Consider the following 16991-nt stretch of genomic DNA (forward strand, 5'->3'; position numbering starts at 1 on the left):
ATTTGAAGAGGGGAAGAAACCATGTATAAAAATCTAGGAACACCAGAGCTCAACTTAAATATTCAGTTTAAGTATTTAAATACTTAGTTACTTCAGATTAAATACATACTTAAAGGACAGCATAAAGGACCAGACTAGACTGATTTCAATGGAACTATGCTGATTTACCCAGTTAAGATTCTGACCTAATTTACAGTCCCTTCTATTTCTTCTCTTAGAAATGCTGGTGTATTATTAATGTAAAATATTAACTTTCCGTTATCTGTGGTTTTGTTCCTATAAGCTACCTGGGTCCAAATTGTTCAGATAAGTCTTGGATAAGCATACAAGCTTTGAGTTGCTTATCTGAACCAAACCAAACCATTGAATCTTTTGAAGTTGGTCCATTGTGGTCTATTAAGTGAAAACTACTCAATAGCTGCTAAAGTAACCTGATAAAGCCAAACTGATAAGGACCGAAATCTAGACTATCTACATAATAAATGGAGGCAATATAGCTAAATTACCGCTTGTAATTTCAGTTATTACAGCTTCAGTTATTTCCTGGCCAGAGCCAGAAGTGTAAACCAGAAGCAGAGCCAGGGATCAATACCAGAGAGACAGCAGCCGAATTTTAGAACGATAGGGTCAACTGGAGTCAGAAGCCAGAGGGGAGCTGGGGATGGAACAAGGGCAAGCACTGCTGCAGGCATGGTAGAGGTTAAGCAGCCACTGGTGTGCTGTGGGGGCCGGGCTTGTATATGCATGGCTGCTAAACTAGCAGCCAGTCAGAGCTGTGGCCACTCTGTCAGTTCCAAGGCACTGTAGCTGGGCTCACTGGTTGCCTAGCAGCAAAGTTAATCAGGGAGCAGGCCAGTATCTGGTCTGGGACCTGACAACTCTACATCTGGGAATGAGCCTCTCAGCCTGTGTCCACAGACTTGTATTGGCGGCCCTAGCACGCTAAAAACAGATGTATAGACATTGTCACTCATGCTAGAGCGTGAACTCTCAAGCCAACCCACCCCAACCCCCCAGGCTTGAAAGCCCGAGCTCCAGTCCGGAGTCACAATGTCTACACAGCTATTTTTGGCCTGGTAGCTTGAGCTCCACTAAGGGCGAGTCTGTGGACCGAGGCTGGGAGGCCCTCTCCCAGATACAGACATACCCTGTGTGGGTTGGCATGCTTATTTTGGAATGAGAGTGCCCTGTTTTGAAATAACTTAGATCAATTTTTTACAGTTTTCCATTTAAATAAAGAATCGGGCGCTTTTATTCCAAGAGAAGCATGTTCTCACATAGATTTGAACAGATATAATTAAAGATGTGAATTACAACCGATTGAGTTATTTTTGTTCCATTTTATCATGGAGATAAACTGGACAGTCAGTAAGGCACTCATCATCCCACCCCCAATAAGAATTTGAATGGAACTTTTTTCCTCCTGCTCCCCAGCAGCACGTGACAGTAGTACTCCAAAGAGAAAAAATGGGCTGGAAAAGATGGACTAGCATACTAAGGCTTAGACAGTGTCCTCGAAAGTTCATTAAAAATAGGACTTTATTACTCAATTTGACAGTGCCCAACAAGATTCCAGCAGGAATTTGTGCTTATTTTAGGCTAATGGGAATTCTATAGACAAGTCATTTCCCATAGTCCCAGGAGAAAATATCAGATTAACATACTGTAGGTTGGCTCCATGTCCCCCGTTTCTAAAGCATCCTACTTCTCCTATTTTTCTTTTTTCCCCTCCCCTTCTATTTAAAAAGTAACCTCTCTATTGGCATGAAAAATAAACATCAGGATAAAGAAAACAGTCATAAGACAGGTTTTATTTATTTTTTTGATAAATTATTCCTCAGGGGAAAGCCCAGACAAACTAGCACAGAAATATCAGATCAAGCCAAAAACCCCTTGCAAATTCAGCTGTATGTCACTGACATTAAACCTGTCGGCCAAGTTAAGAGAACTGCAAATCCCATATGTGGATATTATTAAATCTATTTTCACATATTTCATAATGTTAAAGAGTCACTGACACCTCCTGGCAAATGCTGAAATTCTACGTAAAGAAAATTCTGCATAAGTAATGTAGCTAGTATTCCTCTTCTGTTTTTTATTTATGTGCAAAAAACATGTTTCTTAGAGGCTCATTTGTTTCTGCTGCTTATACCTCACTTGGTGTGATATACATGCAGAGCAGAGAGCCTGTGCAATGTCCTCCACACCATTTACACCCGACATTAAAGAGACAAATCCAGCTCCCTCCTGCATAGCCACAGAGTCCCTTTTTGCAGCTGAAACAGTGCAGTTCCATTGCATGCAGAATGTGGACATGGAGGAGCCACATACGGGGGCATAACAGCACCTGGGTGTGGCGCCAGCACATGGGTGGGATGGGGTTAGGGATTTAATCTACATAAATCCCTCACTATTCCTCCTCCTGGCAAGGGAGTTGCCCCCGTAGTAATCTATGAAGGCTACCTCAGCCCACCATGCATATATCCAACTCCGAACCCAGCCACCAGTGTGGGGTAACAGAGGATTTGGCTTAAGAATGCTCTGAGATCATATTTACCCCTAGTGCAGAGGACCACAACATTTCAATTTGAATTGGGGCTGCATGAGGGCCACTCATAAAGAGCCCTCTGCAGCCCTGTGTGTCAAGGAGTAGTTCTCCACACTAGCCCTGCGTAGTACAACGTGCATGGCAATGATGAGGGTGGGTCAGGAGAGAGACCATGGGATCTGCGTTACGTGGCCCCACAACATTGCCCAAGAAGCTCAGTGATCTTACAGCTGCTACCGTAGTGAAAGTAGACATAACAGAGATATAGGTCTGCCCTCTGCCCCCATTCTCTCAGCAGCTGAAATTCACTTTCGCAGATGCCCTGTATTTCACCTGTATGTGGGGTCAAATGAATTCCACTCTTTTATGATCTGACATGAACACAGTAAAACAACAAAATGTGTGATTAGAGCTCCAATAGTTCCTGAACTTGTACAGTCTCTAAACAATGGAGAATTTCACAGTTCATACAGTATGGGCTGCAATAGCTAAGCACAAAAAATGGGATCTATCCACATGCAAAGATTGTAAGAGTCTTACCACAAAAGTATCGCGAGGTTCCAGAGCTCGGGCTCCAGCTCAAACTCAAATATCTACAAAGCAATTTGACAGACCTGCAGCCCAAGCGCCATGAATCCAAGTCAGCTGACCTGAGCCAGCCATGGGTGTTTAATTGCTGTGTAGACCTACCCACAGCAGCCAGAACCAGATGCTTCAGAAGAAGGTGTAAAAACACCACAGTAGGCAGATGTAGGCTAATCTGCCCACCCCTTTCACTCTCCTACCCACAAGTGTTAGGACTCATTCTAATATCTAATAGTTACAGACCATCTTAAGCCCTGAATCGTGGAATTTAATATCCCTTCCAAAAATTTTGTTTTTGTGAATTATAACTCTAGATATTTTGATATTCGAGAAGGCCTGCAGTGTCATTGTCTGTGCTATAATCCACTTCTGTGGCAAAATAGGATTATTGTTAATGAATATCAATGGAGCATATATGTCACAAACACTTAAATCATTACCAAATATTTATAAAATTAACCATCAACAGTGAACAAGTGCAGGACAGAACAAATTGCATATAAAGAAAAGTAAAAGATAGCACCAGTCTCAGCCTAGAATAACTTAAAACATAATTAGAGTAACAAACCCCCTTCACCCTCCCAGCTACTACATCTTTGCATGGCACTCTCATAGCCGTCCAGGGGAGATGCACATTAGCAGGAACAAAAAGCGGAGTATGGCTCACAGTTATAGTATACCCATCTTATCCATCTCTGATCCACTAATAACAAACTCTTATTCAGAGAGCAAATAATTTATTTTTAGAAATAGAGAGAGCCCCAAATTAAAATGACATCTGTCCAGGTAAGTACGAAAAATCTGCCAAATCCATTTCTATAATCCTCAGTGACCTCATATGTTTTCATTAAATGTATTGAATAAAATGAGAGAAGAGGAAAGGCACTTCCCCCCCACCCACAATGCTACAGTGACAGGACATACTGGACTGGGATTCAGGCTGAAAACCACTGTTCTATGGTAACAAGAACCTTTCGCAGACCCCTTACACATAATCTGCAGACCGCCCCCACCACCACCACCAGGGTCCAGAGGCTGAAAACCACTGGTTTTAGGGTAATATATTGTTTTTATCTCAGCAGCTTTCACCTGCTACTAATTTTCTTTCTCATTGCATAGGCAGGTAAGGTTTTTGTTGACGTTTCAGTGAAAGCAGAGAAGAACTGCTAGAAGACATTTAAATATCACACACAAGTCTGCAATTAGTAGCAAGGGATCACTGCTCAGTATGCAGCTAGAAGAAGGAAAAATTCTCCCACAATATTTTGAATTCAGATTATTTGTGTGTGCATAGGTATGCAGCAGAGTGCTCAGCTTGATGCACAATCAAATGCATAAAATCCCATTTTAAACTGCTGTGGTGACATGGACTACACAACTGGAAGTATTACAGCCCCCAAATCCAATCACGAGGTGGCCTCCCACATAATAAAACAAAACAACCAGATTTCCTGCCTATTTTTATGGTCATCACAAATTGTCTGAAGCTGGCTTCTTGTTTCATACACAAAGCCAATTTTGAAATTGTACTCCCTACCTTTTGTTCATGATATTATAGACACCTATATATTTTAAATGACAATAGCCAACCGTCCATTTCTCCATAAGGTTGGGAAACTGGCATTAACAAAGAATATTACAAGGGAAATGAGTAACAACCCCTATGTTTCAGTTGGCCAACACTTTCCATTATAAAAGATTCTGGTGACTTTTTGAGAAACTTTAACACCACTATTGTTTGCACCAGACCTTTGAAATTAGGCATGGAGAAATCCACTGGGCTCAAGAAGTGCCTTTTCTTTGTCCCACGAAATGTTGTTCAGGTTTAACTGAGATATAAACTGTTAAAAATCATCATTTCACTTCTCTTGCTTGAGTTGCTAAGGAACTTTTTGGGGGGGGGGGGTTAAACAGCCTACCAAAACAATATCTGAATACAAATATTCTGAGGCCATGTCCCATGCTGCCCCCAAAACAGGGGTACATCCTGGGAGCTGTAGAGGAAGAGAGAGGGAAGTGGGATCCCCAACTTCCACCCAGACACACTACATGGCCCTGGCAGATCACACACCCCTTTGGGGGCCACCACATGGGACAGGAGCTCCCCCCAGCTTCCCGGGTGGAGGGCAGGAGAGACAAAGCAAGAAACCAGGCTCCCCACAAAGACACGTCCCAGAGGCTTATTTCCTCCCCTGCCCCCGTCCCCTATCCCCCAAACAGGCAGAAGAGCCTTTATTTGCTACCAGCTAATCCAGTTAGTTCTGTAGCTCAAGCAGTGCTGAAGGTTCAGGATTCAAACCTTGTTGATGATGTATGCTGTGGGGGGTCACTCCAATTTTACACAGTAGGGATTACCTTTTTTAAAAACTTTTAAAATACTAAGAAATTACAATATAATATATGTTATTTAAGTGGCAAAGCCAAGCTCTTAAGAGATAGGAAATTCCAGAATTTAAGGTCCCCCTTACAAACATAATTCTTCCCCTTGTGCATATGCATTATGATCAAGTTTTAAATTACATACTACTTTTTTCACCAAACCACTGCCTTATTCATTACACAGCAAAGACCCACAAGGAGGGAAAAATCAAGGTTCCATGGGCAACCTTACATTTTGTACTTCCTAACTTTTGAGTCCTTGAATTCATAATCTTAATGTTGTTTTCATAATTTCATATGCAAGAAAGCGACCATCTATGCATCTGGTTTGAACATAGGGAATGGATTTCCAATCAGTTCAAAACATAGTTGAGGAACTTTATGCTGTAAAGCTAAAGCAAAATATAATTTATAGTTCGTGTCAATTAAACTTGTAACTATAAATTCATACATTTTTAGGAAACAGTTTAATTTCAGTGTCATTTTAAGGTGGGCCTCTCCCTTTCCTTGGCTTAAAAAAAAAGTGTCAAAGCTTTAGACAAATCTACGAATTTGGGTTTGCCAGGCATGTTCAGAAATCTAAACTGGACCACAGAAGCAAAGCATAAATAGATCAGCCATCATATGTCTTTAGTCATCCAGGAAAAATACATATCCATCATGTCTTTTCTGCCTGAATTATAGAGTAGTCTGTTTTCCTGCCATTATATTTTTTCCGGCAGGGTGGTAGAATGTTTGCATTGGGTTTTGGATTTAGAATTCCCCAGAAATTTATTCTACCCCACTTCCCTCCCAAAGTCACCCCGACCACCCCTGGGGAATAAAAAAGATAAATTAAAAAAAAAAGAGAGATAAAGTAAAAGCTGGCTGAATCGGAAATTCTTTACTTCATCAGCTGAGTACTGTTGAGCAGTCTCTCAACAGTTTTACCATGTTTTATGGCACATTACCTCACTGTGTCACTATTAAAAAAAAAGACACTTTCTACTGATTTTAATTACAAAATGTATTACTTGTATCAGTATGGTAATTATGTAAAAAAACATATTTCTTTATTACCACAATCCATTTATTGTATAGTAAAGGACCCCCCCCCCCAAAAAAAGAAGAAGAAGTGGGAATTTAATAATTAGCTAATTCAATTTCTAAAGCACTTTGAAGAAAAATTATAGCTGAGAACTAAGCATGTACTGTTTGCATTCTTGCCGAGTTCCCTTTTTAGGACATTTTAGTTTAAATTATCACCAGATGCAAGTAGTTTTTACTAAAGTCTAAACTTTATGGCTCATTGCTATCATGTATATTAATAGAATTCAATAACATAAAATACACTGTGTTGGTGAGGGGGATGTTTGTTTTATACAGAAATGCAGAAATAGCAGCAGCTGCCATGCTATTTTCTAAGCTGCACTTCTCTTTTTCTTCACTGAAAAAGAGGGGATAAGGGTGCTTCTGGAAGCATAAGGAGTAAGCATCTGCATATTTATTCACTTGTAGGAGACAGCAAAGAATACCAGCCAGCCAGAAACCTATGAGCCCGTAAGTGTGAAATCTCTAATACAGGGAAGAAAGGTTAGAGGTCTGCTTGAATGTTCAAACCAGCTATCACTTCACTTCTGACCACAACAATCTCTTATGTATGTGGTGGGAATGATGGTTGGGTGGGGTGAGCAGGAGTCATCCTGGCCAACTCTTTACATTGGTTGATCGTGACAACAAACAATGGAAACATGCAGAAAACAAGTTTTGGAAAGGGAAGGGTGAATTCCTTCATATCAAATGGGGAATTATTTGGGAGACAGGATAGAAAAGTAGTGAATATGGGTAATAAAGTAGCAGCAGCAAGGGCTCTTCATCTTCTGAGGAAAATTTGGCAGTCCTGCCAAATGTTTGGAGTCTGTTTCACTAACTCTATTAAGTTTTTGTTTCCATTTAGTGCTTAGCCTCACACTGGCATCCTTCCTCTGGGAATAATAATATAATTTCATCATAATAATAAAGCACTACTAATGAAGTAGAAACAAAAATGTGTTTTAAGGTATTATGATATCTTGGAAACTAACTAATTTACATGTTTATATTATAAAACTATGTATCTCCCCATAACTTGGGGATTTCTTAAAATTACTGCCATTTTTGGGGCCACCAGTAGCCAGAGATGGAAAGCTTTAGTCTTCACTCTACATCTGGCAAAACAAATTCAAGAACTGAGAAACTTAAAAAAAATAAATAAATAAAGAGAGAGAATATATGAAGGAAACTGCACCTTTGCATTGCTCACAGCAGGCTCCTCTCTGCTTAATGACCAGAGAACACTCCTTGGAAAGCACCGGACACTTCTCTCGTTTGCATGTCACTTCCTTATTCTAGGCAAAAAAGGCAAATGTTGTTGAAAGCAAAAATCAAACATTTATTCTCCATTTCATGACACTCCAAAATTGAAATATGGGTTTAGGAAGTCACTCCCTGCTTGACAAGAGACCTTTGTGATTCAAAATAATCAAAAATTCCCTCATAGAAACAGACAGTATTTTTCCCTCATAGTACATACTGAAAAGAGAGGACGGGGGGGAGGGGGGGGCGGAAAGCACAACATTAAAAGGAGATCTAACCTAGATAAAGTAATGCCAAAGGAAACGTGTGATTCCTTTTCCCATTCTAATATTACTTTTTGGTATACTGTAGAAATGATAATATTTTTGTAAATTATATTTCAAACTATTAGAGTACCTGGTCCAAGACTTCCTTGTGTGAACAAAAATATTTGCTCACAACTGTCCAACAGTCCCAAGTAGTACAGTGAATTAAAGTGCAACTGTCTAAAGTTCCAAGCCAAATAATAACTCAGTTGGGTTTGAATGGATTCAGTTTAAAAAACAAAAAAGAAATATAAATGCCAAGTGAGGAGATATTTATGAAAAGTTCATAGCACAGGGACAGCTCTCTGATAATAGGGCCATATTAACAAAAGTGTTTCAAGCATTTTCATTTGCTGTTATTTCTAAAGTGACAGCAGTTTTAAATACAATAAAACCTCAAAGTTATGAACTCTTCAGTAATGGAGCTTGTTCATAACTCTGAAGTTTCGTAACTCTGAACAAAACATTATGGTGGTTCTTTCAAACATTTACAACTGAACATTGACTTAATAATTGACTTTGAAACTTTACTATGCAGAAGAAAAATGCTGCTTTTAACCATCTTAATTTAAACAAGTACAGAAACATTTTCCTTACCTTGTCAAATCTTTGTTTTTAAACTTTCTCTTTATTTTTTTAGTGGTTTACATTTAACACAGTACTATACTTAGGGTGACCAGATAGCAACTGTGAAAAAATGGGACGGGGGTGGGGGGTAATAGGCACCTATATAAGAAAAAGTCCCAAAAAACAGGTTTGTCCCTTTAAAAACGGGACATCTGGTCACCCTAACTGTATTGCATTTGCACCCCACCCCCCCTTTTTATTTTTTGGTCTCTGCCGCTGCCTGATTGTGTACTTCTGGTCCCAAATGAGGTGTGTGGTTGACCGGTTAGTTTATAACTTTGAGGTTCTACTGTATACACATACACACACGGCTTAAATTCAGCCGGAGCCATCCAGAGCAAAGCTCCGGTAAATATTTTCAAACCCATGGGAGCACCGGTGCCTCCCACAGGCTGAAGCCCTGAGCCCCAGGGCTCTGGGAAACATTCAGGGAGAATTTAAGCCCTGCACACACATAACAATGCACGTAGGGCCTAATAAAGTTAAGCACAGGCTTAACTTTAAATATATGCTTATGTCCCACTGCAGTCTATGAGAGTTAAGCATATACTTAAAGTTAAGCACTTACTCAATTATTTGCTAAATAGGTATGGGATTAAGCACATGCTTAGGTGCTCTGCTAAATGAAGGTCTTAATACAGCTACATTTATTTGGGATTGCTGCTTTGTTTGAACATCTCCCAGGGAACAGATTTCATGTCATGAGAGTAAATGATCATTAATGCTGCTTAATTGGGAGAGTGATACCAACAACAACAAATCCATTTACTGGTGATTCATTTGTCCAGTGCTAAAGGGTTAATCAGTGTTTAACTAGTTGTCATACATGGGAGATTCTAAGATTCAATCACTGAATCCATAATTTGAAAATAAAGACTAAAAGATGATGTAATGAATAATTTGTATTCAGTAAACATTTTCTTCACTTAGGGCCTAATATTGCACTGTGCTGAGTAAACTAAAACTCCTTGGATTTCAATGAGAATTGAGGGGGTTGGTTCTTCTCAGGAGCAACTCAATACCTTCCAGTATTGGGCCCATAAGATTACTTTGCAAGTATAACTTTTGCATTCCCTAACATTTTTGTGTTTAAATATATCAGTTTCTACATTGTGTTAACATAGGAGTTCTGATTCTCCACTGCCTTTCACCTACACTTCACTGATGTAAATTACTACACAAAGTGCAAGGCAGACGACACCACTCCAAGGGTTATTTTTGCATTTCATTTACAGTACATATATAAATTTATACACTGCATAGCATACACACACACAGCCAAATACTCAGCTGATATAAATTAATGTGATGACAGTGACTTCAATGGAGCAACCAATGGCCCAAAATGTTCTAATGTATCATCTCTCAGTGCATGGTCAAATAATTAAGAACAACAATTCTTTAAAAATATATAATAAATTATTCTATCTTTTTTGTTGTTCAGATATGAGCTGGCACAAAAGCAGTTAAAGGTTCTCCCTTCCTACCCCTCCCCCAAACTATCTATTTTGAAATCCTTCTCAACTCCCAATCCCCTCAGGAAAATCCTAGGAAAACAAATAAGCTTTGCAACACGACCTGAAGGCCATCGGATCTGGGATCTATCATTCCAAGCGGCCAAGCTGGTGCAGAACTTCCTTTAACAACCTGCCAGCAGTCCCAAACTCATTTAAATCAGGAAGCTGTTTGCTTGACCCCTCAGTTTATCCCATCTGCCTTGGGATCATGAGAGATGCAGGTTCCTAAACTGTTCAGGATCCAAACTACATAGGGCTTTACAGCTTAACCTCCACTTAGATAACAACTGGTAACCACCACAGATCACACATTTGATGTGTTCCATGTGGGAAATCCCACTTAAGTGGGCAGCCACAATCTGCACTCTCTACAATTTCCTGAGGTTCTCAAGACGTAGTCCCATACACTGCACGTTTTAGTGATCCTATTTTGAAATGACAAAAGCGCAGATACTGGTGGAGAGGTCTGCACCCCAAAGAAAAACACACAACCCTCTTGCCATGTGCCAATGTTGATAAACATTCTTGGCAATATCCCAGCCTTTCTTAGTAAGAGGTTGTTATGATTTATGTCTTGTCCTCAAACTGTTCAGAAATCAGACTATCCAAGAGGGTAAAATAATTGCATATTATACTGCCACCATCCTAAAAAGAAAAGTCAGTGACCAAGCTGGAGGATACCACTGAATATACTAAGAAGAATTAACACAGGAATGTTTAGCACAAGGTAATCCATTGGTAGGGCCCTTCGTTTTCAGTTATTATTTTGTTCAATTTTTCTCAGGTATTTATCAGTGTTTATTGCCACAACAACAAAAACAGGTGACAATCAGTGTCAAAAACTATTAATAATTTTTCTGGGTAAATATCAGGGTTTATTTTGGTGGATGGAAAGACGAGGGGGAAATATTCAGTGGATTAATGCTTTGAATTCTGTTCATCAATGTCGTTTGCTGCAGAACTAAAACAGAACTCAAAACACAATGCCACCTCTGAGTTTAAGAAAACAATGTATCTAATCCCCAAATAAAACTTTTCATTTGAATAAACAGTTTCCTGTTGTAGACTTATAACTATTGGTCTATAAATATTTACATTTAATAATTGGGCCACACCATTTGCAGCATGTACACTCAGCTTCATCCTTTTCTCCTGTTTTAGTTTTTTTTTTAAACTTTTGAATACTTCCTTGTGTTCTGAAACGTATTCTGATATAGATTTTCATTTTCTTCCCACTTTAGAGTGTCAAATCTTTAAACTGTTATCTGCCAACAGCTTGAAATATGTACATGGTGGGTGTGAGATTCATCAGTACATTTAGATGCGCACGCACTTCAGAGCTTGCATGCGTGCCTGTTTGTTTCTTGTGTGCATCTTCTAGACAAATACATAGTCTTATTTCAACAGGCAGCTTTGCATATACACACAGACTAATTTATTATCGTAATACATATATCTCATGCACTGTATTGTATTTTCCTAATAAAACAAGTTATTTTTACATGTTTGAATGATACAAAAGTAGGGTGAAAAATCAGAAAAAAATGAAGAACACTTTTTGTAAAACCCAGGAATTTTTCAGTAAAAATTGTTTTAAACTGCAAACGAAGGGGCTTTTCCATTGCCTAGTTAATAGTAGCTCCTCAACCTTCGCTTTCCCCTATGATTGTCAACCACACTGAACAACCCTAGAACTGAACAAGGATAGAAAACAAACACATTTATTTTTTAAAGTAAAATTTTGCTACTTGAAATTCCTGTCTTAAATTTAACCCTCTGAAGTGAACTCCACCTATAATTACTAGTCCAGTTCATTAAATGACACAGGTACCCATTTACCAGATGCTAGTGTCTCTCTCAATGGATTTTATGGCTTAATTAGAGACTGAAAAGAATCAAAGAGGTAGAAAAATGTCAATCAGAAAACTGAAGCACAAGAGGCTCTGCACACATCACCCCTTTGCCTTCTTTTGCTTCCTGTGGTCTTGCTCAAGGTGCTTGTGAAGGAAGATATAAAGCTTTTATTACAAGCCTCTTGGACTTAAAATCACAGCTTTATTCTTCTCACAGTCACTGTCTAATCTGGCGGGGAGTAGAAAGGGCTTGATTCTTACACCAGCATAAACCAGGAATAACTAGTTAAATCAATGCAAAATCAGCACAAATGAGAATCAGGCCCTAAAGTTGTTAACTAACATGCAGTTTAGTCAGAAACATGACTATTGTAACAGATTGTAACGAGTGTGATAGATTCACTGACACACCAGTCCAGTTTTGCACCTCTCCAGTGTTGCAAAGCAACCATAAACCTGGATTTAATCGGCCAGTTAAACTGAGTTTATGGCAGTTTTGCAATGCTGGATTGACACAAAGCAATCAGAGCACATTAGTGAAATTGGCTTGACAACTTCTTATTCAATGCAGGTTTCAGAGTAGCAGCCATGTTAGTCTGTATCCACAAAAAGAAAAGGAGTACTTGTGGCACCTTAGAGACTAACAAATTTATTTGAGCATAAGCTCAAGTACTCCTTTTCTTTATTCAATGCAACATGCCAAATTCTACTTTTATTTACACCAATGTAACACCCTTGACTTAAACTGATTTGATCCAGCGTGAAATCAGTGTAAGTGGGAACAGAATCAAACCTACAGTATCTGCTACCTGTGAACCAAATCCTCAGATCCATATTCAAAACAATTCACGCAAATCCTCATTTAGTTTAATGGAAGTTTGCCTCAGAAAAGGCTGAGTTAAAACTGAGGGCTTCATCACCCCCTCCTGTGAAAAAATATCCACTGGAGGAGTTGAAGGGAAGAAAATCTCTACACTAGACCTCTAGAAATTTTCCTGCTGAATTGTTTCATTGGTGGCAATGGGGTAAGAGAGGATTTGCCCAAATATAATACAGGTCATATAAACTGATTTATAGACTTCATGAATCTCAGGGTATCTGCAGGAGGAAAGGGCAATCCAGGAAGACCCTGTGTATCCACGGGCCTCCTCTGCTCTGTGGCAATATAGCTCCATTGGAGCCATGCTACCAAAGCATCACCAGGTGGCAACTACACATGGGACCCCAATTTAAAGGGGGAATCACTATTGCAGATGGCAGGGAGGGTTACCAAAAAGGATTACACCCCAATTTGGATTACCTTTGTTTCCTGATTGCCAGGGGAATACTGCATCTCCTCCACCATAACTCTACATCCTGCCCACCCACTCCTCCCCTGAGCACACTAATTCCCTCTCCTCTCACATACATCCTGACCTTCCTCTGAGTTTGGAGGTGGCTGCCCAGCCATTCCATGCCGAGGACTGGAGATGGGTGTAAGGATGAGCCTTCTGCTTGCATTTAAAGGTGGTACAATTGGGTCCTGATTAAAGACTTCATATTTGGCCCCACAAATCTGATTTAAATCTGTTTACTTCACTGCCAAAGACAAGTTTTTATTATCATTGGCACCATAGAACTAATAAAACAATGGTAGGACAAGTTGCATCCTATTCTGCTTCATGCATCATCAACATTTTCAGCTACATCATGATTGTAGAATCTTTATCACTGATGATGATGATGATGATGATGATGATGATGATGGAAGAGGCAGATAAGAACCTATCATGATCTTCACATTCCAAGATCACTTCTTAGATCGGAGAGTTAGAAAAGGCATATTAGCAAATCTGGGAAATAATCGAGAAGAAAAAGATAGTCCCAACATAGAATTTTACAAAATTTTTTCTGAATTTCAAAGTAATGATATAACATATACTATTGAAAGCCTCCCTGTGTGTCAGATTTCTCCATGCACATAGAAAGGGGGGAAGCACCACTAACATCAAAATTCTAAAGGACAAACATCTTATGTCAAATTCAGCTGTGATATTATTATATTATATTATTATTATTTCTATTACAGTAGCATCTAGACTTAGGAGGCCTCAAGAAAGATCCAGGCCACACTGTGTGTACAAACACATACTAAGAGATAAAACAGAGCGTACAGTCTAAATAGTCAAGACTGACAAAGGGAGGAAAAAGGGAAGGACTATTTATTATATTCATTTTACTGATGGAAAAAAAATCGAGGCACAGACAGACAGATTAAGCAACTTGCCTAAGGTCAGACAGGAAGTCTGTGGCTGAGCCAAGAATTAAGCACCGATCTTCTGAGTCCAGTGCCTTAACCATAAAGCCCTCTTGTTTTCAACATAAACAAGCGTAATTCCCCTGAAGCTCATGGAGTTGCACTTGTTTCTTCCATGACTGATTTTAGCCCTTAAACTATTGCTGAATATACTGTTATAGTTCTTTAGTTTTTCATATAAGAGCACATCTTAGCAAAACTCAAGACCCGGGGGACTTGATGTGGAGGAAAGGGCTAACACTATTCATATCATTCATACAAGACAGAAGATAAAGCAGGGCTGGTAAATCATTGTTTAGTCTATTGTAGTCTGTTATACAATGCAGATCTCCTAGGCCCATGGTGTGCAAGAGTAAGAAGATAAAACATTACCAAACAAGGAGGAATTCTTGAGGGGGTGAGGGGTTTCACCACCCTTCCAAAATATTGCTTGTAACATGTACCACCAGTCTGCTTATTTAAATTTCTCTTTCTCCTCCCCATTAGTTTTGCAAGGGTGCAGCAGGGTGAGCCAGCAATTGAGCCAAATGGATTTTAACAGCAAGCCCTTTCCTTCCAAATAAGTTCCACCCTCTAGTAATCATAACATTTCATTACTTGTCCAAGCCATACATTTAAGGAATTGTTAACTAGCAGCATGAAGGAGAGCTATACTACCAAATCTGCATCTGTGTTGTCACCATTGTGTCTGAAGCTGTTGAAAGCTCTCAGATACTTTCAGAGGTTTTCTCTTAAGAACAGCAATATTGGACTGCAACATGCAGAAGCCAGCTTTTATAAGAGTGTTTTTTTTGTTTGTTTGTTTCATTAAAAGGACATGCACTTGGGCACTGAAAAGTGCAGAAGAGACACATAGCTCATATATATACATAAACCATTTGCTAAATCAGAAACCTGGGAGTCAGTCAAAATCCATAATAGGATCCCAAGATTCATAATAAATAACTTGTAATTATAGTCCTACACAATAGTTATTTTAAACAGATGGTTTATGGATTCACATCTGGGATTTTTTTTTTAATTTAATGTTCATATACACTCAGAGAGAAAGGGAGACAACATAACTAGACTGCATCTAGGTTTGTTTTATTAGGTTTGGGGAAAAAGTAATATTTTAAAAGGGGTCAAGCTGATTCATAACAATACCGCCACATCTGATGTAAGTCCCTTGTGACTACACAGCAAAGACATGTAGGGTTCATGCTCGGAATCTCAGGCTCACATGGAATAAAGGACTTCATGAAGGGCTGCAGGGTCTGACTGAATCTTCTTTCGTGTATTAATTGAGTCCAGCACCTGGAGAATTATATTTCTAACATGTTCAAGAGAAGTTTAGAATATTTTTTTTGGAACCCACTTTTTTTTTCTCACGTCTCCCAAAACTTGCCACTGAAATTCTCTTCTTCAAAGTAAGTGCAAAGGAGATGAAAATTCATTTACATAAAAGATAAGTTAGCCAGAGGCTATTTTAGGCTAGAACTTCATGTTGCCTTTTCTGAAGCTTCCTCTCACCATAATTTGTTCATCTGCAACTTATAGCTCATATTTTTACCTTCCATCAAAGAACTCTGTGCATATTACCCCATTCTAACGACAAAGTATATCAAGACTAACAGTCATAAGCTCATGTGGTACAGTAAAATAAAATGTCAACATGAAAAGAAAGAGTAAAAAACAACTGAATGTTTGGCAGAGACCTTGCACAGGACTTGTGCCAAACCACAGCTTGAAGCAGCAGCCAAATTCCTACTGGATTCCCTGTTGGGTCTCTGCTGTTTCGCAGAACAACCACTAGGAGGACTACTTTCTGTAGCCTGCATTTGGCTTGGAAGAGAAAAAGATCAGGAGTCCTTGTTTCTTGGTGGATGCACCAGTGTGGCTACTTCTACCTTTTCATATTCTCTGTATGTGTGTATATATATATATATATATATCTTCTTACTATATGTTCCATTCTATGCATCCGATGAAGTGGGCTGTAGCCCACCAAAGCTTATGCTCAAATAAATTTGTTAGTCTCTAAGGTGCCACAAGTACTCCTGTTCTTTTTGCAGAGTGATCCAGTTGACTATGTTCTGAGTCCATTGTTTTACTGGCCAATATAGGGGTAGAATTGGCTGTAAAGTTATCACTGATGCTGATTGTCACAGGGTAAATTTCCACTGTGACATTCTGGTTTGTTTGTTTTTGAGGCTTATATTGAATCATGTAGATTTTAAATATCTAATCTTTGCCTCTTTGTTGAACAGGAAAAATATTACCTAAACTTTCATTTAAACAAAAACAAAAAAATCTGTGTAGAAAGGGAGAACAAGGAAGACTGACTGAGAAGGTTGATACCATGGGATAGAAATCTGATCTGACATTAAGGTCCAATCCTGCAGTTACTTCCAACCACTATTTACGTTATGCTGGTCACACTAATGCACTCTTCAGATAGTCTAGTCTTAACTTTATGCCTGGATTTCAGTGGGATAACCCGCACAACATAAAATTAAGGACATGCTTTTAAATTTTTGAAGAATAGGAGCTTAAGTGTGTGCATTT

The 16991-nt window shown here is 39.1% G+C and overlaps 1 protein-coding gene across 2 annotated transcripts in view; it reads right to left on the reverse strand.

Annotated features, from left to right (window-relative positions):
• BMPER (BMP binding endothelial regulator) overlaps window positions 1-16991 on the reverse strand; it is a 190821-nt gene that overhangs the window by 155348 nt on the left and 18482 nt on the right. For both annotated transcript variants that reach the window (XM_074943256.1, XM_074943255.1), the window contains exon 3: window positions 7779-7878. In XM_074943256.1, the coding sequence (XP_074799357.1) occupies window positions 7779-7878 (100 nt within the window). The remainder of the gene's footprint in view (window positions 1-7778; window positions 7879-16991) is intronic.

Source organism: Natator depressus, chromosome 2, assembly GCF_965152275.1.
Source record: "Natator depressus isolate rNatDep1 chromosome 2, rNatDep2.hap1, whole genome shotgun sequence".
In the NCBI taxonomy this organism is placed as follows: Eukaryota; Metazoa; Chordata; order Testudines; family Cheloniidae; genus Natator; species Natator depressus.